Source organism: Chinchilla lanigera, unplaced genomic scaffold (genome assembly GCF_000276665.1).
Source record: "Chinchilla lanigera isolate Chin_1 unplaced genomic scaffold, ChiLan1.0 scaffold00036, whole genome shotgun sequence".
Lineage (NCBI taxonomy): Eukaryota > Metazoa > Chordata > Mammalia > Rodentia > Chinchillidae > Chinchilla > Chinchilla lanigera.
In genome coordinates, this window is record NW_004955437.1 from 21,944,237 (window position 1) to 21,966,879 (window position 22,643).

At 43.2% G+C, this 22,643-nt stretch overlaps 2 protein-coding genes across 3 annotated transcripts in view; both read right to left on the minus strand.

Annotated features, from left to right (window-relative positions):
- Vps26a (VPS26 retromer complex component A) overlaps nucleotides 1–652 on the minus strand; it is a 33,778-nt gene extending 33,126 nt beyond the window's left edge. The window contains exon 1 of one of the 2 annotated variants that reach the window (XM_005390094.2): nucleotides 254–652. In XM_005390094.2, the coding sequence (XP_005390151.1) occupies nucleotides 254–637 (384 nt within the window). In that variant the 5' untranslated portion in view covers nucleotides 638–652. Of the gene's footprint in view, nucleotides 1–81; nucleotides 193–253 lie in introns of those variants that run through there. The other variant, XM_005390095.2, reaches the window with a different exon arrangement.
- Nucleotides 653–10,600: 9,948 nt separating this feature from the next.
- Nucleotides 10,601–22,316, minus strand: Srgn (serglycin). Its single transcript, XM_005390096.2, has 4 exons — nucleotides 22,215–22,316; nucleotides 20,888–21,083; nucleotides 13,044–13,191; nucleotides 10,601–11,641 (listed from the first exon to the last, which is right to left on the minus strand). Exons 1-4 carry the CDS (start codon nucleotides 22,302–22,304, stop codon nucleotides 11,374–11,376), a joined length of 702 nt encoding a protein of 233 aa, XP_005390153.1. The 5' UTR covers nucleotides 22,305–22,316; the 3' UTR covers nucleotides 10,601–11,373.
- Between the last annotated feature and the right edge of the window lie 327 nt (nucleotides 22,317–22,643).

The window sequence follows — 22,643 nt, forward strand, 5'->3', positions numbered from 1 at the left end:
CGGGCCGCACCCGCCGTTGGCCATCTGGCCACGCGCTCCGGGGCGAGGCGGAAGACGGGCGCGCGGGCCGCCGCCACTCACCATTGTCAGCGCCGCCGCCGCCTCCGCGTCCCCCCCCCCACTTCACGCTTCCCTTAGGAAAACTCCCGACCCGGCTCCCTCCACCCAGGCGCCCCGTCACGTGACCTGGGCGCTCGACGCACGTGACCACACCTTCCTCTCTCCCCTCCCCCTGCACCAGTCCTCTGCCGACCTCTCGCCCCGCCCTCCAGCCGACTGGCCGGCCGGTCCCTCCAGGAAAGGCCGTTTGGGGGCGGGGTCTCGTGCTCCTCCCCTCGGCGGATGGGGCGGGGTCACCCCATGACGTTGGGCGGGAGGGACCTGGGGGAAGGCAGTTCCCTGGCTCCGCCTCCCCGCCCCGCCCCGCGTCACGTGGCCGGCAGTGCACTAGCGAGTCCTCTGACACACCCAGTTCCTGCACCGGGTGGAGGAGAGTGGCCGGGAAGGACTGAAGGAAGGGTGTGTGCGGAAGCGCTGTCTGGGTGGCAATGTTCCCGAGGCGAATGGGGGCCGTTAGCCGAGGCGCCGCTTCCTTAGGCCTCGCGAGAGATGTGTTGTTAAGCCGGACTTCGGACATTCTTCCACCTTTGCTGAGCTCAGCCCGGATCCCCTCACTCTGAGGCTGCTGGGTTTTGAGAACTTGTTAGCTTCACAGCCTTTGAAGAGAAGACCCAATAGGGGGTGGAAAAGAGTACAACAGCACCTCTTGCTTCCTGAAACCCGGGGAGAGCTTGTGAACGACCCACCTCGGAGGACTCAGAAATTCCCTGTTCCCTCCCTTTTCTACCGGGAGAGGAAACAGGTTTCTGAAAAGTCCCTCGAGACCACTGAAGTCTTCTAGCGCTTTAACTGTGCCCTGATAATTGTATGTAAGCCTCGAGGATCTCCAGATGAATGACATATTGTTTAGGATGTCAAAAACTAAGTCACCACAGCACATTGTATTCATAACCTAAGAAGAAAGAAAAATGCACTATAATTATCCCCATGGTAACAAAATTGGGTTTGGGAAGCAAGGCCACAAAGCAAGTATCAGATATAAAAGGAATTTAACTACAATTTAACGACCAAAGAAAGTTCCAGAAATACTTAAAACCAGCATAATTCTAAACCTCCAGGCAAAGAAGACATCAGTGACTTTTTTTTTTTTTTGGTTATCTTGAGACAGTTAGGCTATATAGTTCAGGCTGGCCTCGAACTCGCAATGCTCCTCCTGCCTCAGTCTCCCGAGTGCTGGCATTACAGATGTGCGCCACTATGCCCGACATCAATGGCATTTTAAAAATAGTTTGAATGGAAAGATGATATTATGTGTGTTATCACAACACATCAATCTTTGTTGAACACAGCTAAGGTATTGCTTACAGGAAAAATTTGTAGCTTTAAGGGCTTATGTTTGCAAAAATCAGATTAAAAGTACTCTAAATCTTGCAAGGCATGGTGGCTCATGACTGTAATCCCAGCCCTTGGGAAGCTGAGACAGAGAGTTTGAGGCCATCCTGGGCTACATAGTGGGTCTAGGCCAACCTGAACTATATAGCAAGACAAAAAAAAAGTAATCTAGATCTCTACATGAAACTTTTTTTAAAAAAATTTGCATGTGGATAAAGAGGGAGTATATAATTTAATTTTGCTGTGAATTTAAAGCTATGCATTTGAGTCTTTTTTTTAAAGCCCTTGCATCTGTTTTGGACTCACAACCAGAAACGAACCAAATGGTACCGACCGACCGACAAACACCAAGACGCACAGACAACCAATTGGAATTTAGGACAAGCCTTTATTTCTGGCCAGGGACTGACTGACAGCCTCCAGCCAGGGAAGGATCAGACCAGTCCCAATCCAGGGACGAGAGCGGTTTTTAAACCCTAAAACCACATCCTGTTTGGCAAACACATGTCACATCTGTAACAATGAGGGGATTTTTTATTGCAGGAACAGTACATTCCGAGAGTCCTAGAGGGGTAGAGCATTTATGGGAAGAACAATACATTTTGGGAGTCCAGGAAGAGAAGGGCGTTTACAACCAGTTTACAACCATACATTCCAGAAGTGGTAAATACGAGGTTCTAACTCCACGGCAGGGGTGGGAACTGGAAATTAACTAGAACCTTTGATGTCTGTGGTGGGGCTTTTACAGCATGAAATGATTTCAACAAGGATGCCAGAAGCACTTAATGAGGGCAGAACTCTCTCCACAAAATGTTGAGAAAATTGGGTATCCGCATCCAGAAGAATGAAATGGGACCCTTATTTTACACTGTATACAAAAAATCAGCTCAAAATAGATTAAAGACATAAGCATAGGACCTGAAACTATAAAACGCCTAGAAAAAAGCAAGAGGTACATCCTCAGCACCACAAAAAATAAAATTTTAATTTTAATCTTAACAAACTCCTCCTAGGGGCAGAGGAGTTGAAGGGTGAGTGGGGGGGTGGGGGAAAAAGAATCAAGTTATATCATGTACAGGTGCAAATTCCCTATGATGAATGTGATCATTATGTATACTTAAAATGTACCAATAAATTTAATTTTTTAAAAACTCCTCCTGGAAGGAAACATGGAGGGAAAGCCTCGTGATATTGAATTTACAATGATTTCTTGAGTGTTACACCAAAAGTACAGGCAACAATAAGCTGGGCATGCTGGCACATGCCTCTAATCCCAGTGCTCCAAAGGATGAGGTGGGAGGAGCCCTATGAGTGCAAGGCTAGGCTGGGCTACAGGAGCAAATTGAAGGCCAGCCTGAACTGCATAGTGACAGCATGTCTCAAAAAAAAGTACAGGCAGTAAAGGCAAACAGACAAATGGGGCCACATAAAACTTTAAATCTTTTATGTATGAAAGGACACGATCAACAGAATGAAAAGGCAAACAATGGAAAAGGAAAGAAAAATTGTACAAAAAGGAGCCTGGCATGGTAGGGAATGACTGTAGTCCCAGCACTCAAGAAGGCTGAGGCAGGAAGATTACAACAAATTCAAGGCCAGCCTGGGCAACATAGTTTAATTCAAGGTCATCCTGGGCTGCATAGCAAGACCCTGTCTCAAAAAAAAAAAAGTGATCCATCTCAAATTAAATGTTGTAAATTAAGGTAAGTTTTGAGGGCCTACTGGAGGGCCTGCAAGTTCCAGCAACATCTGTGAACTACACAACTGCAGTGCTGTCCTCTCCCCATTTAGTGGCTCTGGTGCCTTTGTCAAAAATCTGTTAGCTGTGATGTTGTGGGCCTATGTTTAGCCTTTCTATTCTATTCTATTCATCTATTTGTCTATCTTAACATAATACCACATTACTTTGATTACTAAAACTATAGTGAGCCTTGTAGTAATAGTGTAATTAGCCCAACTTGTTTTTCTTCAAGAATGATGCGGTTATTCTAAAGTCTTTATATTTCAATAGGCATTTTTGAGTTGTCAGTCCCCTCTTACAAATAAAATCTATAACAAAAACAAAAACAGATTTTGGTGGGAATTGAGTTTAACCTATAGTTCAATTGGGAGAAAATTGACACCTTAACCTTGTTGGGCTTTCCAATCCATAATCATATACGTCTCTATTTATATCTTTAATTTCTCTCAGCAATGTTTTGTAGTTTTCAGTGTCTTACACATTTTGTGTTAATTTATTGCTAAGCATTTGTATTTTTGACACTATTGTAAATTGAATTTTTCAATCATTCATTGCTTTGTGCATGCATATGTGTGTGAGAGAGGCTTTTCTATATTGACTTTGTATCTTGCAACCTTTCTAAATTTCTTTGATAATTTCTTCCCATCTCTTTTCTCTTCTATCTTCATGGATCTGTTAAACACATATATTAGGCTTTGTGAATTATCATTTCCTTATTTTTGTTGTTTATTTTCTATCTGTCTTTTTTGTTTTCCCTTCTACCTGATTTCTCAAATTTCATGTTCCGACTCTTCTTATGGGTTTTTATTACTGTACTGCGTTATGGTAGCCAGGCTCTGAAATGGCCCATCATGACCCTCCCTCACCTTCTGGGGTCCATACCCCTATATAATCTCTTCTCAAATTCTGTCAAGGTTGGTCTATGTGGACAAAAGAGTAAGGGAGAAGGGCTGACATGTCATTTATAAGGCTGCTTGTGACTTGCTTTCCCTTGAGTCACCCAGTTCTAAAAAAGTCAGCAGCAGTGTCCTATAATCCCATGGAGACCACCTAGGAAATGAGACCTGCTTGAATCACAGTACCAGCATATGGCTGTGTGAGTGCACCATCTTGGAAACAGCCTCCCTCTGAGTCAAGTCTTCAAATAACTGTAGCCCCAGCTGACACCCTGAGGACAGTTTCACAGGAGACTTCCTTCATAGGACCACCCAGGTGATCTATGTTTTACCATCAAAAGCAGTGAGCTGGGTGTGGTGGTGCATGCCTGTAACCCCAGCACTCAGGAGGCAGGAGGATCACCAAGAGTTCAAGGCCAGCCTAGGCTACATAGTGAGTTCAAGTCTAGCCTGCAGCAATGAGAGAAAAGTAACTAAGACAACTGGTAAAGTTATTTCAGTCCAGAAATAGTCATCAGTTTGGTGCAGTGGTTCTCAAGCGGGGAGAGTTTTCTCCTCGGTGTGCACTTGGCAATGTCTGCGGTCATCTTGATCGTCAGGTCTGGGAAGGTGCTGCTGGGCACCTCATGGCTACAGGTCAGGAATGCTGTTAAACATCCCACAATAAACACAAGAGGCCCCTACCACGAAGAAATATCCTGCCGAAAATGCCGCGGCTGAGTAACCTTAGTTCAGCATAAACTTAAGAAGACAACTAGAGTTCTGTAAGATCAATTCTATTAAAATTTTAAACAGTGACTCAAACGGTAACATAGACAACATGCTGTGAGAATGCAGACCAAAAGCTTCTGCCCAATCAATCATCTCCTTCTCTTTGCTGCTTTAGCATTTTGTTATAATTTGAAAAGCATAAAATAAAATGCACCACAGTTGTTTGTGTTCCTTCTCTAAACTATGAGTCTTAACTGACTTAGCTTTTGTTGACTGTATATCAGGTAGGAAAAATGACTAACAACTAGAGTTCCTCAAGAGTACAAATTCGAAGAAGCCCCTAACCCTCCATAACCCCAAAAGGACCCTTATAATTACAGTTTTAAGGTAAATAGGTTGACAGAATCCAGAAGGTAAAAGAGCTAGAATTAGGAAGAACCTATAGTATTTATTTCCCCAGTGTGCCCAGTAATACTTATTTCCATCCTTCTCTCTTCCTTTGTGCCAGGCAAGACTGATGTCTTATCCAAAGGTGTTGCAATGGCAAACAAAATCACTGAAACAACACCCAGGACTTGGAGGCAGATTTATTTACATCAATGGGCACTGATTGGGATTGTTCCCAAAACATCAGGCCCTGATCTCTGGTGGTCTAGGGTTTAAATGGGTTAAGCAAGCAGGAAGTACAGAGGCAGAATGGCTTGTCAGTCAGGGATTGGTTCTTACAATATGCATCATAGTGACCAGCTATGCATCACAGTGACCAGACGTTTCTAAGAGACAGAAGCAACTGGATCTGGAACAGGAACTATCACCTGGGCAACTGAAGCATACTGTCAGTGTGGACATTTTTTGCTACAGTATGATCATAAAATATCTTCAGTTTAGATCACCTAGCTCCCCTTTAAGTGTATAAAGCCTAGCACTTAACTAGAGAACACAGACAACACGTATATTTTCTAAAACATGCCTTATTTTCTCTGCCATATTGTAACATTTACATAAGCCAGAATTAGATGTCAGGACAATAATAATCTACTGGGCATAAAAGTTCCCTGAGTTCCTGTGAAATAATAACAGATTTATTAACAGAAAGCCCATGGTATATTTTGGTAATTGGCACTAAGAATAAAATGTGTGAAGGTGATTTCCTAAGTTGGATTCTGTAAGAAGCAGACTTTGAGCTGAAGAATTATACAGAGGATGTTTATTAGGGAGTGGTCCAAGGATCAACACCTGTGCAGAACTAGAAGGAAGCAGAATTGGCCACGAATAAATTGAGCTGCAGTGTAATAAAGGTTTCAGCTGGTCCCACTGAGTGTTCAGACTGAAGTCTTCCTTTAGCATTGTTGCCGGTGGAGCCTGTGATGTGAGACTTTATCCCCCCACAGAGATGAGGCATTGCCTGTGAGCTGTCCAGAGAAGGGAACAGGACCTTGGGTAAGGTGGCTCTCTTCATCTAAGGGCCTGCAGATGTCAGCCAGCCTTCCCAGAGCTGGAGGAAGAAGTCCCCTAGTACTGAAGGAGGGGCCCTCTGAGAACAAGTGCAGCACCCATACCAGCTCACCCCTGTGCCACTCAGATCAGTTTGCTTCCTGTGACTTCAGCTCCTTCTGGAACTGGCGGGCTCTTTCTCTGGGAGAAACTGATGAAAGGAAGGTCAGCAGAAGGCAGTGTAAGCTGCTGCCACTGTGGCTCCTATCAAGATTACTCGTCACGCTCCTCACTGTTACTTCTGTCCCTCACCCGCCCTATCTTGATGGCTTAGTTGGAGAGCTCATCCAGGCCTTCAGATACAAAGATCTGAGCCTAGGGTGAATTTATACACTTAAAATCCAAACTAGCTATTGAGAGAAGCCTAAGTAGAGCACGTGAATTTCAAGCACAGTCCTCCCTGTCCCCACTGTGTAGCAGTAGCCCTACTTCCTCTTGGTGGTCAGGTCAGTCACACACACCAAGATGGCCCCTTCCTCTTCTCGACTGTCATCAGTTGGCACAAAGAACTTAAATCACCATTCTTGAAATTCAGTAGGATTCATATGGGAACACTCCCCCAGTGGAACCATAACATCTACAGTATCTAAATCTACAAAACAGTGTTGTGGTGAGAGGAAGCAGGAATTCCCAAAGAGGTTTTGACGTAAGGTGACTCCTCTTCCTCCATCTCCCCTGTGGTTGCTGGATCCATGTATTCTACCTATTAGTGACACAGGCCCTACAAAAGATACTCATCCCAGGGTTGGGGATGTGGCTCTGTGGTAGAGCTCTTGCCTTGCATGCACACGATCCTGGGCTCAATCCCCAGCACCACACATACCAAAAAAAATTGTTCATCCTGGAGGATGGTGTCTTAAGCTCAGCTTATCATATTCGAGCTTATGTCTCAGCCATGTCTTCCATCATTCTGTCATGTTAGCGGCATGTAGCTTGTGTAGTATGGGCTAGAATTAGCAGATCCCCTGGTAGTATGCCCACTGCTACACTGCAAATCCTTGCTGTACTGCCATGATGCAGGGTTCTAAATCCTGTCGGATGAATCAGACCTGTACACTTTATATATTAATGCTGCTGGAGCCCTCATGAACAGGAATGGTGAACCTAACATGTCCCTTAGAACAAATCCCCTGAATCTGCAGGATTGAAGGAACTTATTATGGACAACTGGCCGCTAAGGGCTCTGTTATAGTTTCATTCTAAAATGTCCCCCAAATGTCTGTGTGTTCAGAGGCAGGGCTTCTTGAAGGTGATTGGATCATGGAGACACTAGTGAGTTCATATCTGAATATCCTGGTCAAGGAGGTGGAGCGTGGCTGGAGGAGGCTGGTCACCAGGGTGTGCCTTTGGAGGGTATAACTCTCTCTGGCTCTTTCTCTAGCTCTTGCTTCCTGTAGCAGCTTTCTTCTGCCAGGCGCTATACCATTTCTGCCTTGGAACCAACCAACCATGGACTGAACCTTCTGAAACCAAGACAGTCAAATAAACCTGCCCAAAGCTCTTTTCCTTAAGTTGTGGATGTCAAGTATTTCATCCCAATGACAGGAAAGTGACTTAAAAGATAATATCCTGTCAGTAGCTCAGCGACAAAATCGGTTGCTAGCACACTGGACAGTTGGCAATGTCAATAACTACACGGGCAGTGGGAGTCCATGCATAGCCTCCACTCCTGCCATTTCATGAGCTCATAGTGCTTGCTAGCATGGGGAGGGGTACTCAAGAGCAAGTGCTGGAATCTGCCCAAGTCCTTTTGTTGTTTACTCCTTTTCTGTGATGAGATGGTGCTTTCTAATGGGCATAAACGTTTGATACTGACAGCTTCCCACTTTGTGACTTCTCTCATTGGTGCAGACACATGCCTTTACTCCAGATTTTTAGCCCATAATCTTCTCAGATCTGTTTTAGGCTCCTGGTCTACTCACAGATACACTGATTGCTGTCCATACAACTGTATATATCCCAGCCTCAGGCTGCCCTTCTTTCCACACAGAGGAGACGACCAGGAACATCACCTGAAGCCTGCCTGTTGGGAGGATTCCCTTTCTCAGCTGTTTTTCAAGGCCAGTCCTGATAGGCAGTGTCACAGCTATCATCCGTTTTTGGCTTGCTCCTACTCTGTACCAGAACGATCTGTGTGTGAACCAAGCTTGAATTCATTCCTACCGTATCAGCGGTCATGAGGAACTGTTATGGTTTGTGTCTGGGTGTCCCCCCAAAGCCTCATGTGGTCTTGGGGCAGGCTTTTAGAGTTTGATTGATTATGGGTGTGAGAGCTACACCTGCCCTGGGTTGGATAGTTTGCATATGTAAGGGAGAGGAAGAGGCTGCTTGCCGCCATTTCTCCCTTTTGTGCTTGTTGATTTTGCTGTGTTGTGCCGCTTTGAATGGTTGCCCTCTGCCATGTGCCACCCTGCCTTGCAGCCAGCCGAGCATAGACTGAAACCTCCACAAACTGTAAGCTAAATAAACCTTTCCTTCCTAAATTTTGGGCATTGGTTATTTTGTCCCAGCAACGAGAGAAAAGTAACCAGGACAGGAACCCTCCATGCAGCCACAGATGCGGGCTAAGGGGGAGACAGCACATTGGTGCCAAGGACTTGGGTCTCTAGAGAGAGGCTCAAACCCCTCTTCTGTCCCTCTTGTGGACAGAAGCTTTCTTTCCCTCAATAAATATATTCTGCTCTTAAAAAAAAGACAGAGAGAGGCTCATGATCTATCCATACAGTGGACCACTGTGACATTTTAGTGAGATGTCCAGATGGCACAGCTCTGGGGGAGACTGTAAATGTAGACTGTTTTTTCTAAGACACTGGCAACTGTTTATGGTCCTTGTTATGGTTGATAGCTAGATGATCCCCCAAAGCCTTCTGCACTCATACATGGGGGTTTGGGAAGGTGACTGGATCAGGGGGGTCTGATACTCGTGAGTGGATTAGTCCACTGGTGAGTTTATAGCTGTGATGTTGGGAGGGGAAGCCTGGTGGGAGGAGGTGGGTCACTGGGGTGTGGCCTGGAAGGGTCTATCTCCCTCCTCCTCCCTTGATCTCTCTGTTTCCCAGTCCCACACCATGAGCTCTTTCTCTGCTCCATGCCTCTCTACCATGCTTCTCTGCCTGAGAGCATGACAACTATGAACTGAAACTTCTACAAACTGTGAGCCAAAACAAACCTCTCTTCCTTAGAGTTGTGGGTGTCATGTATTGTGCCTCTGCAATGAGGAAAGTAACTAAGACAAACCTCTTTAGGGGGCAGGGATAGGTATAGAAAAGAAAGCATTTGCCAGATCAGTGCCTGCCTGCAATCTACCCAAAGCTGTGTAACTGCTCTAGCTAAAGCATGAGAGTTCGTGCAGCTGCTGTGGATGGAACCACTGCCTGGCTGATCTTGTGATCATCCACTGTTACCCTCCAGGATCTATCTGGTTTTTTCAAGGCTCAGGCTGGTAAATAAAGTGAAAATGCATTGGGCACCAGCATTGTTGTGTCCCATTTTTTTTTTTTTTTTTTTTTTTTCTTTTTGAGACAGTTCAGGCTAGCCTTGAACTCATAGTGCTACTTCTGCCTTGGCTTCATTGTGTTCTTTAGGTTTCGTTTTTTTGCTTTGGGTTTTTTTTGTTTTGTTTTTTTTTTTTTGAGTTCTGTTTTTTTGGTTTTGGTTTTATGAGACAGGGTCTCACTATGTAGCCCAGGCTCCTCAAACTCAGGGCAGTCCTCCTGCCTCAACCTCAAAAGTGCGGGGATTACAGGCATGTGCCACCACACCCAGCCCTATTGTTCTTTAGGTTTTTAAAGGTACTACTAACCTTTAAAATTCTCCTAGGGTGAAATATTGTTTTTCATTTCTTGGCAGACAGGGAGAGGGACATTGCAATAGCTCCTATTACACAGGTCAAGAAATCAGTGTGGGTGTTGTGTTAACCACCAAGCCATTTAATTATATGTTTAGGGACTGGAAAAATGACCACTTTGAGCCAGACCTAGTTTAAGACATCACTTAATTGAATACCTAGAAACCATCTGCCCCCACTATGAGGGAAGCCATGATTTAAAGATGTTTTGCCAGGGGTGGTGGTACACACCTTAATCCCAGCACTCAGGAGGCTGAGGTAGGAGGATCACCATGAGTTCGAGGCCAGCTTGGGCTACATAAGTGAGTTCAAGGCCAGCCTGTACTCCATAGTGAAACCCTGCCTCAAAAAAAAAAAAAGTAAAATAAAATAAAGATTTTTTTAAGACTTCTAGAGAAACTTCTGATGAGAAATAATTATTTCTTGAGTTTACTACAAAAATTTCCAGACAGCTTAATATTTCTTTGGTTATACTTCTGCTTTAATAGAGCAACATTTGAAAATAGACATCCAGGAAAGCAAGATAAAGCAGTAAAGTACAAGGTTTTAAGACCACAATTATCCTTTAATTAGGGTCTTAAGTTTCTAATTGAAACAATGTTGACTAGCTCTCACACATCCAATGGTGATAGTACAGTAAAACCCCTTCACACTGTAAATCACACCAAATATCCAATATGTAAATTCACTGTATTTGGACTTTTTATCATAAGTACAAGGTATAATTCACAATCAGAGTCAGGTTCCTAAAGACATAGGTATGAAATATTGTCAATCAACTTGCTTCTCAAACTGAATTTTTTAAAAAAGCACAATTTTCTCTCTAAAGCAGTTTTATAAACATGGGAGTCTAGTTATTCTCAATGATATTGGTCAAATATGATACCAAAATATGCAGGGAGTGGTGATACATGCCTGTAATCCCAGCACTTGGAAGGCTGAGGCAGGAGGATCACCGTGAGTTCAAGGCCAGGTTGGGCTACATAGCAAGAGACTGACTCAAGAAAGAAAAAAAAAATGCAGGTATTTCCTTGAATAGGATAGATAATAGCATTAAAATATAATCTTTTAAGAATTCATGAAGAAGAAAGAAGTAATTAAAAAATTAAAGTTCTTTTTCAGATGTTTTAAATTTTCTATACAACTCTTTTATCCAAAACTAATCATTTAACCATGGTATACAAAATACACTGAATACATTGCTTGGTGTCAAGGTGGGGAAACCCTCACTTTTATATAATAAAATCCTCTTCTGTATCATCTTGACCCAAGGCCTCGTTGTCTAGGGGCAGATTCTTCTTCACAGGCCTAAAGTTGTAATAGAATACATCCTTTTCATCTATTGGCTGGTAGTCCCATTCTGTTTCAGAGAAGTAGTCCTTTCCAGAGCCGCTCCCAGATCCAGATCCTGATCCTGATCCGGAGCCGGAGCCAGAGCCAGAGCCAGGATAGTCCTCGGAAAGAGGGAAGACATCATTCAAGTTCTGGTGTTTTGGCATCCTGAAGTAGGAAAAAAAAGTATAAAGTATGATTCATAAAGAATGTAATTATGATATTTTTAGAATAAGGAAATAAAGGTAGCAACCTGATTGCTCAAATTAAAAGAGTTAAAAGCTTCCAAACTATGCAATACTTTAAAACAAAAAAAAATTCAAGCCCTGTGTGTGCTTACATATACTTATTACACCAAACACACTCCCCTTACAGAGTCCAGGGTACCCATTGCAGATGCAGATATTATTACTAAAAAAGTAATAATAATAAGTAAATCCAATATTTGGAATTTAGTTTTTTAAAAGAAGAGTCCTTTTTTTCATTTTTTCCCTAAAGAAAACAAAAACAACTAAGTCAGCCTAGACAGAGGACATTTTTCATAACTAGAAATTTCCATGAAACTAATAATTTTCAGTGCTTCAACAAAGCTCACACTTGAGACATTCTTGGTGGCAAGTTAAGCATCAGATTTCTCAGCACATTAACATTCCATTTCCAACATCCTTCCCCTGCCCGTCACATCTGCATTCAGGAGGCTGCAGGTGCTGCAGGGTGAGGATGCTGAGCGGGACTTGAATGGGCTGGTTAGAATCCAAAGAGCAGGGCCAGGACGCCACTTTCCTCCACAGATCAGGGCCACAAAATGGCAAGAGGCAAAAGGTGTCCTCACATATGGGTCATTTTCTCCATGAAAATAAGCCATAAACCATTGGAGTTTTCAGTAATGTGTACACTTCCTATGTGATTTTAAATCACCACTAATTCCAGAACATCTGACCAATCATTCCCCCAAAGGTGGAGCGGTCACCCATTCCTCCCTCTTCCCACCCCAGGCAACCGCTAATCTACTTTCCGCTTTAGGGATTTGCCGATTCTGGCCTTTCATTCACTTGATGGACTCTTACTGGATTTTAATACATAATACTGTTTATACAATGAAATGAATTTTAATATATATAATATACTTTACATAAATAAAACAATCTTGAATGATTTTCAGTACCTGTTAGTGAAAAGTACTTAATGCCTGTCTTTGCCACCCATAGTAAAAACTTGCAAAACCAAGATGAATCATGTATATGCAAGCACCTCATCTGCCAGCACCCATGGGACAAGTACTACATAGTAAAAACCAAACTGCTAAAGCAGGAGCTTGCAGGAGAGCCTTTGGATGGTCCCACTTCCATCCCAAGACTTCAACAGAGGCCGTGAAGTTAGTCACGCCACCGAGCGCGGTGGCGCACACCTGTAATCCCAGCACTGGGAGGCTGAGGCAGGATTGCTGCAAGCTTGAGGCCAGCATAGACTACATAGTGAATTCACAGCTAGCCTGAACTACATTGAGACATCCTGTCTCCAAAAGAAAACAAATTACAGTTACTTGAAAATCAGAGTAAAGTCCACTTACAAAAAAGGGTTAATCTTTGGAGGGAGGATCTTGTTGAATTCATCTGTAGGGAGGTCGAACACTGGCCCCTTTTCTTCAATGCAGTTTGCAGAATTACTGTCAGGACTGCAGCGGACCCACTGGTACCTGGCTTTCCGCATAGGATAACCTGACCAAACAAGAAACCCACACGGGCAATGAATATCGCTTAGCAGGCTTCCAACCATCTGGCCCTAGAAGCTCTCATATAAATGCACATTTTATGCAGCATTGCTGCCCCAGCCTTCTTTTACCTACACCACTTGTCCATCTCACAGCACTCCTATGAAGGAGCAGAAAGTTTAAGGGGTTAGAATAGGCTTTGAGTCAGCTGCCTGAGGTAAAGTCCTGCTTGGTTCTTCTACTAGCAAGTTATGAAACTTTTACATCCCTGAATACCTGCTGTAAAATGAAGGTCCAATAGTATCAGAAATTTGTCATAAAAACTAAATGGGAAAATACATGTAAAGCATTCCTGACGCTACACTTAGTGCCCAATCACATGGTAAACACTTAATGTTGTTAACTGTTATTCTTATTGTACTATTGGCTCCATTTTAAAGAAAATTGAGGTCAAAAAAGTGCTAAACGGAGGACCCAGTCTGCCTCTTTTTGCAGAGATGGGCCAGGTGTGGTGACACACCCCTGTAACCCCAGCACTTGGGAGGATGAGGCAAGAGGGTCACAATCAGTTCAAGGCCAGCCTGGGCTACATAGTGAGTTCAAGGCCAGCCTGAACTACATAGTGAGACTTTGGCTGAAAAAAAAAGAAAAAAAAAGGAAGGAAGGAGGGAAGGAAGGGTTCAAGAAGACTCTGAGAGGCACTCAAGGCATTGCAGAGGCCTAGGAATTGTGTTTTAGGGCTGTATGGTGTTCTTAGGGATGAAAAGTAGATCAACACTCGTTCTCTTTTTCTGTACCCAGACTTCCCTACAAGATTCCTCTACTCACAGAGGGACAGCAAGATTGGAATGGTCAAGTCTCTTGCCAATTCTTTTAATTTCTACAAAAAGACCTCCAAATCTAGCATTCTGGGGTTACACAGGAAAGCCTTTACTATTTCATGAAATACATTCTCCATGACTCAGTTCAGCACAGACAGGGCCCTGGTGGGAAGAAACACTGCACCGCCCTTCAAACGGTTCCCCGCCTCCCACCCAGCACACACCTCACCCAAACAAGTGCTGCCAACCGTCACCAGCAAGAAGGAGCACACCCCGAACTCCTGCAAAGCAGGAGAGGTGATTCTGAAGCCCAGCCCAGAACAATAGGAATCTCTCAGATAAATCACAAGGTATTCACTCATGAGAGGATGTTAACTAAATGGTTAAAAAAATTAGTTGCTGCAGATGGAAGAGGCTGTGTAGCAGCACAAGGAAACCATAGTTACTAACAGGATAGCTGGGGGTGTGGTTCAGTGGGACTTCACACGCTTAGCCTGTGTAAGGCCTTAGGTTCAATGCCCAGCAGCAGCAGCCCTACTTTTTTTTTTTTTGGTACCAGGATTTGAACTCAGGACCTTGCCCTTGCCAGGCAGGCACTTGTGCCACTGAGCTATATCCCCTGCAGCCCCACATTTTTTAAATACAAATGACTGAAAAGAAAAATCAGAATGCCACTTTGCATGCATATTAGTTTCAGTAACATAAATAAGATATTGGGGACAATGTGACAAAATGCACAAAAATGAGCAGTAGAATAATCTTTGGTGATTTTTTCTTTTTCTAAATCACTGTAGCTGGGCATGGTGGTGCATGACTATAATCCCAGCACTCAGGAGGCCGAGGCAGGAGGATCATTGTGAGTTCGAGACCAGCCTGGGCTACAAAGTGAGTTCAAGGTCAGCCTGAACTGCGTAGCAAGACCCTGTCTCAAAAAGATAAAACAAAACACAAAAAAACCCTAAGTCACTGTAATATATAATATTCCTCTAAAATATAAATATTTTAAAGACTCTAATGTAGAAAGAGAGCAAATATTCTACTTTTAGCCATCTGACCTTTCACCCTTCCTTCCTTCCCTCCTTCCCCCTTCCCTCCTTCCCCCATTCCCTCTCTTGGGGACCACTGCTCTATCAGTCTTTCCTGCGGTTGCTGAGTGTAGTTTATAAAGTCTGGTCCAGGAACCAGTTGTCCAAAATGGGTCAGCTCTGGGGACAAGGCGGCTAAGATGGCCACCCAGGGTCTGCCCCTTACTGACCATGTGACCTTGGTCAGCTTACTTCACTTCTCTCTGCCTGAATTTCCTCATCTGCAAAATGAGCACCATAATAGATGAGATGATGAAATACAGATGTTAGGTTCTTGGAATGGTGCCAAGTACCACGGTCAGAGGTCTCCATCGCTCATGCCTCTGACCAGGTGGGGAAGGAGGAAGGTGAGAAGCTACCTCTGACAGTAGACAGTTTGTAGAGAGACCAGAATTTAAATTTACATAATTTAAGTTCCCACTCTACCACTTAGTGTCTCTCTGATTCTTAATTTATCATCTTTCAAATGTAGGTAAGACTTTAGCAAAGAACTCCTGTTTAAATAAATAAGTGTGCGGGAAGCAGCCAGCACGAGCTTTTGCACACAGGAGATGTATTAAACATTTAAACTCTTAATACATCTAAACCCTTATTTTCCGATTGTTTCTTGAGACAGCATTTGTTTGGCACCTAATTACTGCTGAGGAAGCTCTAGAAAGTGGTATTAAAAATCCAACATATTTTCCAGCAGAGGGCAATGTCTTCACACCTATGCTCTCCACACCAGCACTGTCCAATAGAACAAAGCCAACTAACTACACAGTGAGTTTGAAATGTTTTAGCAGCTATATATTAAAAGGTAGAAATAAAGCCCTCTGTGATGGGGCACACCTGTAAGTAACCCTAGCACTCAGGAGGCTGAGACAGGAGGAAGACTCAGAGTTCGAGGCCAGCCTGGGCTACATAGTGAATTCAAGGCTAACCTGAACTACACAGCAAGATCCTGTCTCACAAAAAGAACCACATAAAAATAAATAAATAAATAAGTCAATGTAAACATTAAAAATAAAGCACAGTAAAATATTTTTGTATCAGGAATTGAACTCAGGACCTCACACTTGCCAGGCAGGTGCTATGCCTCTGAGCTATATCCCCAGCCCACAATTAATTTTATTACACTTCACTTGAATCAAACTACTAAAAATATTGTCATTTAATATATATTCAATGTACAAGGTTTCTTCCTCTTTTTTTTTTTTTTTGGCGCTAGGAATTGAACCCAGGGCTTCGAGTGTGCTAGGCAAGTGCTGTACCCTTGAGCTCTAACTGCAGGCCAATTAGTGGAAATTTTTGTTCTTTTTTTCAAGCAAAGTCTCTCAAATAATGTAAACTTTGCATTCTGAGCATGTGTCATTTTGGCCTTGCTGTAATTCAAGGCCTCTGCTACTCTACAGGACAGAATGGGTCTGACGAGGGCTGAGCCCCTATAGGCGGCCGAGGCATTGAGCATCAGGGTGAGAAAATGTGGCCTTGGACAGGAAGTTAAACAACAAAATTAGACTAATGCTTGCCTGACCGCTTTTTCCCAGTGCTAGGCAAGCAGTCTACTGCAGAGCTATTTCCCCAGACCAGCGTTCATGCTTTATGAGGGAGCACCCCCATGAAAGAGCGCATCTTTGCACTTGTGTAACAATCACAACTTTGGCAGATTAGGGAAAAAAGTCTGAAATTCAAAATAACCTCCAGAGTTCAGGATCTCAGCTTTTAAAATTTATAGAGGTATTTGTTTTTGAGGAGTGATGAAAAAAGCCGCGATGGTGATAGTGACACAGTTCTGTGAATATACTAAAAACCATTTCATTGTTTACTTTAAAGGACAAATTAATACTATGTAAACTACCTTAATTAAACTAAAAATTTATGCAGAAGTCAAAGGTAGAAGTCCTTCCACTCCAAAAGCCCATTGGATTCAGGGCCGGTGATGTTAAGGGTACTTTAAAATAAACAACATAGTTACAAAAACAAAATTCCAGGCATAGTTATTCATGGTATCGGCAGGATGTGAAAATTCAAGGTTCTGTCCCCCTGAAGTTATGAGAATTCTAGACTTTATCTCCTTTGAGATAAATGTCTTATGACTATCATAGTTTTGAAAATGAAAGGGAGACATAACCCCTATCTTCCTAAGAGGGCCCACTTGCAGAGGATCTGCTGGTTCATTATGCAGTGGCCTCCAGAGACTGATTTTTAGTTAGAACGCTTTCCCTCACCGCCCCCTGCTTTCCCCCGTGGCCAGCTCGCTAGCTCTGCCTGAACAACACCCTTTCTCTGAGTAACTCTTACTGAGCAAATGACTTTCTCCAAGTCCTTTGTATCTCTTCATATTTTCCCTAGCAAACTTGCCATTTTCCCCCTAACATAATCACAATTTACCAGTTTCCTATTCTTCACGGAAACTTACTACAGATGTGTTAGAGAAACTTAAGCAGAAATTGCCACAAGGGGAAAAAAGTTTTTATTCATTCAAAATGGTAGAATTTAAACAGTTGTTATTATCTAAGTTGGAGTTACTTCCTACCGGCCTATCCAGTCCACAAAATGCATACGCTTCCCCCACTCTTGTGTGGTGAGACAAGCTATAAAAAGATCCACGTTTACTTTCAATTTCTCCCTTAACTCAGTACTGAGCAGTAAATGTAATAGCAAGGGTTGTAGTCAAAGGAAGGTTTATCGTTTCAGTAAAAACAAAAAAACCCCAGGCCCTTAGAAGCCTGAGGCAGCAGGATCACTGAAAATTGGAGTCCACCCTGGGCTACAAAATGAGTTTAAGGACCTCCTCAACTACATAGCGAGACACTGTCTCAAAAAGACAAAAAAAAAAAAAAAAAAAAAAATCCACCCAAACCTGCTAATCTACACATTGCAGTAGAAATTTAATTCTGACCTTGAAACAGGATGACTACTTCTTCTGCCATTTGTTAGTTATAATGGGCCTTAGACAAAACACATTTTTGTAAGAGACTGACAAAACAAATGAGATAGCTAGGTATGGTGGCAGAGGCAGGAAGATCACTCAGTGACTCTGAGGCTATCCTGGGCTACATAGTGAGTTCAAGGCCAGCCTGAACTACATAGTGAGATCCTGTCTCAAAAAACAGAAACAAAAACAGAACAGATCAAATTGAGATGATCCAGTTTTCTCTGTCAGTTGGTACTAATCCCTCCTCATAGGGAATGGGACAATCATTTCCACAGAGAATGGATGTGAAGTCACTTTACAAACAGCCACACACATGGATGGAATCAGTTCCATTACTGGGATCTAGGAAACAGTGGTATGGCCTCTGGGCCACTTCTGCTCATGGATTTTCTACTTTGAGAAAGAGAGGCAGTACAGTGTAGGACTTGTAGGCCTCATGGGTAATCTTCTGAAGCTCACATTAGGTGGATTTGCCATCTGTGTCCTTCATCATCTGCCACCCATCCCCAAACTCCCATTTCTTGGGTCTCTGTAGACGCAGCTTTACATTGTGTCTTTACTTGGGTCTGTAAAAGCAAGTATGTCATAGGCTGAATTATGTCCTCTGCAAACTTCGAACACTGAGGTCCTAACCTGCAGGACCACATCATGTGATGGTATTTGGAGGAGTTGCTGAAGATGGAGACGAAGGAAGAAGGCATCATCTATAAGCTAAGAAAAAGCTCTCGGATGAAACCAATCTTCCAGCCCTTGATCTGTGATCCAATCTCCAGAGGAAATGAACTGTTTAAGCCACCCAGTGGGCGGTACTTTGTTTTGGCCACCCAGGGAAATAGTGCTGTAACCTAAGACTGAATAGCTCAGTAAAAGCAAGCCTAACTAATACGATCAGTCAAACCAATGAGATAAGTAAACATTTTCTCTTTTTAAAAGTATTTTTTAAAAGGTAGGAGGAGAGGGACCACGGATATAACTCAGGGGCACAAGCACCTGCCTGGCAAGCATAAGGTCCTGAGTTCCATTGCTGGTACCAAAAACAAAAGGTAGGGGGAGAATACCACAGCATCGCAGGGGTATGAAGGAGAGGTGCTGAGACCCTGCGGCAGCTCCTCTTGCTGCTGTCACTAACATGAGGGTCTCTTTCCCTTCACATTCAAAAGTGAGAACAGGGGCTTGAATATAGTAGTGCCCGTGGGGATGCCCTCAGTTTTAGATTATTTGCTGTTTACTTTCTAGTTCCTTTTTCGGACAAAGAGCTCAAACTACTGAGTGATGACATAAATGCTAGGATTTTCTACAGTTTTGTGATGGCTTCTCTCTTCCTTCTAGTGGCTGTACCCATGAGGAAAGGGATTGTTTTCATTCTAGTCTTAACCTACAGAGTCAGTGCAGAACGAAACATTTCGGGGAAGTGTTGAAACCCCAAAGGCCAGCACCACCTGGTCACTCAGAGCTGACCCTCGCTGCGCTCTGCCCTGTGAGCATACAATCACTAGGAAATCTTCCTCAAGGCAGGCTGAAGATTGTCTCCCAGTAGTCCAAGAAAAGCTTTGCTCTGTTTCTTGTTATACTCAGATGATAAACAGGTGAATGAAAATGTTTCTGCAACCTGCTGCTTTTTCTTCCAGTGTTAGCATCACTGAAAGAAAATGATTTTTTTTCTGATTTTCAATATATAAGAAATTTCTCTGGGTTCATCTGTGAGATTTCATTGCCACCGGAAGTAAGAATGTGACAGCTAGACGTCAATTTGAAGAAACAAATCCGAGACATGTGTCACTGTGACTCAACGTTTCCTTTACCATTTGTGGAAACTTAATGTTTTTCTCCTGTAAATTCTGCCATCTATTTATCAGCTATGATCTTCTGTCTTATTAAGACAGGATTCCTTATTTACCAAAGGAGAAAAAAATTGTACTTTTCTTACAAACTGATATTTTCTTTTCTTAGTGAATAACAATTTTTAAATTGTTTCAATATGACTAAACAGCCCTGAATGATACAAAAACTTAAAAAAGACATTTCTAGGCCAGGCATGGTGGCACATGCCTGGAATCCCAACACTTGGGAGGCTGAAGCAGGAAGACCGCCACAAATTCAAGGCCAGCCTGGACTATATAGCAAGACCATATATCTAAAAACAAACAAAAAAAGAAATTTCCAAATGTGGTGTTTCTTTGGGTGACAGCACAAATGCTAACATTCTTTGGGCTTTCTTTACAATCTGAGAAGGTCTGTATTAACTATGTGCAAACATAATTGAATCTTCAGTAGGATCTGATTTTTAAAAAGAAAAATACACACAAATTTTTAAAAATTTAAAAAATAGTATCTCCAGTGTTACGATAATGCGCTTTCGCAGTGAGTTCAAACTTGGGATTGGTCAGTGAGGATGTGTCATGTACAGGCACCAGCTCCCATGAGGAACGTAGTCATGCACCGCAAACATGGACGGGTAAAAAATAAAAATTGGAAAAAATTGAAATTTTTGAAACTTCGGGATTGATGTGGACGCTCAGAAGTAAGAAGGCACCCAACACTCGCAGGCACTGTCTGTCTTCGGGCAACCACACAAGAATCATTTTCATTCCTCCTTGCGCGTTTAAAATTTAGAAACCACACATTTTTGTCCAAAAATAAAGCAGCACTTTCCAATCAATGTAAAAGTTTCTACAGCGACACCTGCTTCAGAGTTTAATTTTTCTTGGCACCCAGTTGAGCTGAACTCACACTTGGGAATCCAACTACCCCAACTCCCTCCTCTTCACCTCCTTTCCCATAACAGAACACATTCTGTGCTTTAAAATGAAGATAACTATCTGTGTGGGTTCTGGGCTCGCAAAGAAGATGACAGGGAACAAGACTCCTGGGTCTTACCTTGCACTGAAGATCCCAAAACCAGGACGAGGGCGAGGGCCAGGACCAGCCTACCGCACGTGGGCACCGCCTGCATGATGACCAGATCGCTCCAGCACGCCAGCCTCACGATTAGGAAATGCTGCAGGGTGCTCTCTGTCTCTTTTAGAAAAGGTTCCAAAACCTCAACCCTGCCCAGAACACACGTCACAATTTCCTGAACAAATAGAAAGAGATCCACATCAAAACCCAGAGAAAAAAGAAAAGGAAAGCAGCAAAAATAACTATTCATACCTATTATGAAACTGCACTGGACTCTCCCCAGACCTGCTTTCTCAAAAGTGTTGTCGTTTGCCGTTTGCTAGAGTTTCTCTTCCCCCACCAAAACAGTAGAATCAGCAGTCAGGGCAGTTTGTTTTTCCTTTCTTCAGGTAACAACCTAAACACAGGATTGCTAACCCGAAGAGTCCACTGCACTACTGATGAGATAAAGGGAGACAAAACGGTGTTAATTTTTCTTTTTCAACAAGGACTAGCCTAACTCATTGAGCCGAGCTGAAGAAGTGAAACTTTCAGAGTTCTCATCTAGCAGAATGAATTGTTGTATTTGTTTCTTCTTAGATTCAGTGTTTTCACTGGATTGCTGGCTCTCCCTCCTCCTCAAAAATAGGGTGAACATTTGTTGGTTACCAAATTCAAAACAAAACTTGGTGAAACTGAAAAATTATTTTGCATTTCTCTGCTCCTTCACATCGACTCTTTCTTATGATGTGGTGCCAGGTGTACTTTTATCTTTTTTCTCCTGGTAAGTTTTTATAGTTTGTTTTTGGGTCTTTTGGCCTTGGACAAGCCAGAAATCAAGAACGAGGGCAGGTTTTCCTCTCAGTGACCTACTGACTGTGAAAACACACAAAACACCACTCCCTGTCCATAAAGGACAGCATCCCCCCCCCCTCGTGTTTGGATCTTTGGAGGATCTGGCTCCTCGTTACAGTCACAAGTCCTTGCCCTGGGGACACAACGGGTACTTCCCCCTTTTGAAGATGCATCCACTCTCCATTCCAACACCCATCCCTGCAGCCCCAGACATGTTAGAGCGCACATTCCACTTTCCATTTTATACTCCCTCGCCTATCCTTCCAGGCCAGGGAGGGGTTTCCCGTCCCTTGTTGTGGACTTCCTGCCGATTCCTTACCGTTTCCTGCTAAGGGCCTCCTCAGAAGTCTAACCCTGAGCAGCCCTGCTACAAGGACAAAGAGGGTGCACATGTGGCTCTCCTCAGAGCCAGCCAGAAATGGGTCCTGCACCCCAGGGCCTCCTGGGAGCACAGCACTGACGTCAGACTCACCAACTGTGAGAGCTCCCTGCTGTGGAGCACAGTATTGGTTTCAGCTTGAAATGTCAGGCCTTGTCTTTGGTGTCTCTTCGTCCTAACCATCAATTTAAAACCCTGGAACCAAAACGATAGTTCCTGTCAATAGTTTCAGAGGTTCCCTGCAAAGCTTTATAGCTCATTAGAACTTGTGCTTAAAAATGATCATTTGAGGGACTTTTCTCATCTGTATTCTCATTTTTTCTTTCTCTAGGTCATGGTGTTGTTGTTTTTTTTTTTTTTTTAAGTACTGGGGATTGAATCCAGGGCTTCTGCACTGAGCTGCATCTCCAGCCCATTTTTTATTTTGAGACAGGTTCTTGCTAAATTGTCCAGATTGAGCTTGAACTTTTGATCCTCCTGCCTCAGCCTCCCAGGTTGTAGGTCAGGGTGATTTTTTTTTTT

What these genes read in the sequence shown, in the direction of transcription:
- Srgn (XM_005390096.2), bottom strand. Translation starts at nt 22,304, where the DNA reads ATGGTTAGGACGAAGAGACACCAAAGACAAGGCCTGACATTTCAAGCT. An exon ending in TTTGGGATCTTCAGTGCAAG is followed by an intron (nt 13,192 to 20,887) that starts GTAAGACCCAGG and finishes TTGTTTGGTCAG; the next exon opens with GTTATCCTATGCGGAAAGCC. An exon ending in CCAAAGATTAACCCTTTTTT is followed by an intron (nt 11,642 to 13,043) that starts GTAAGTGGACTT and finishes TTCCTACTTCAG; the next exon opens with GATGCCAAAACACCAGAACT.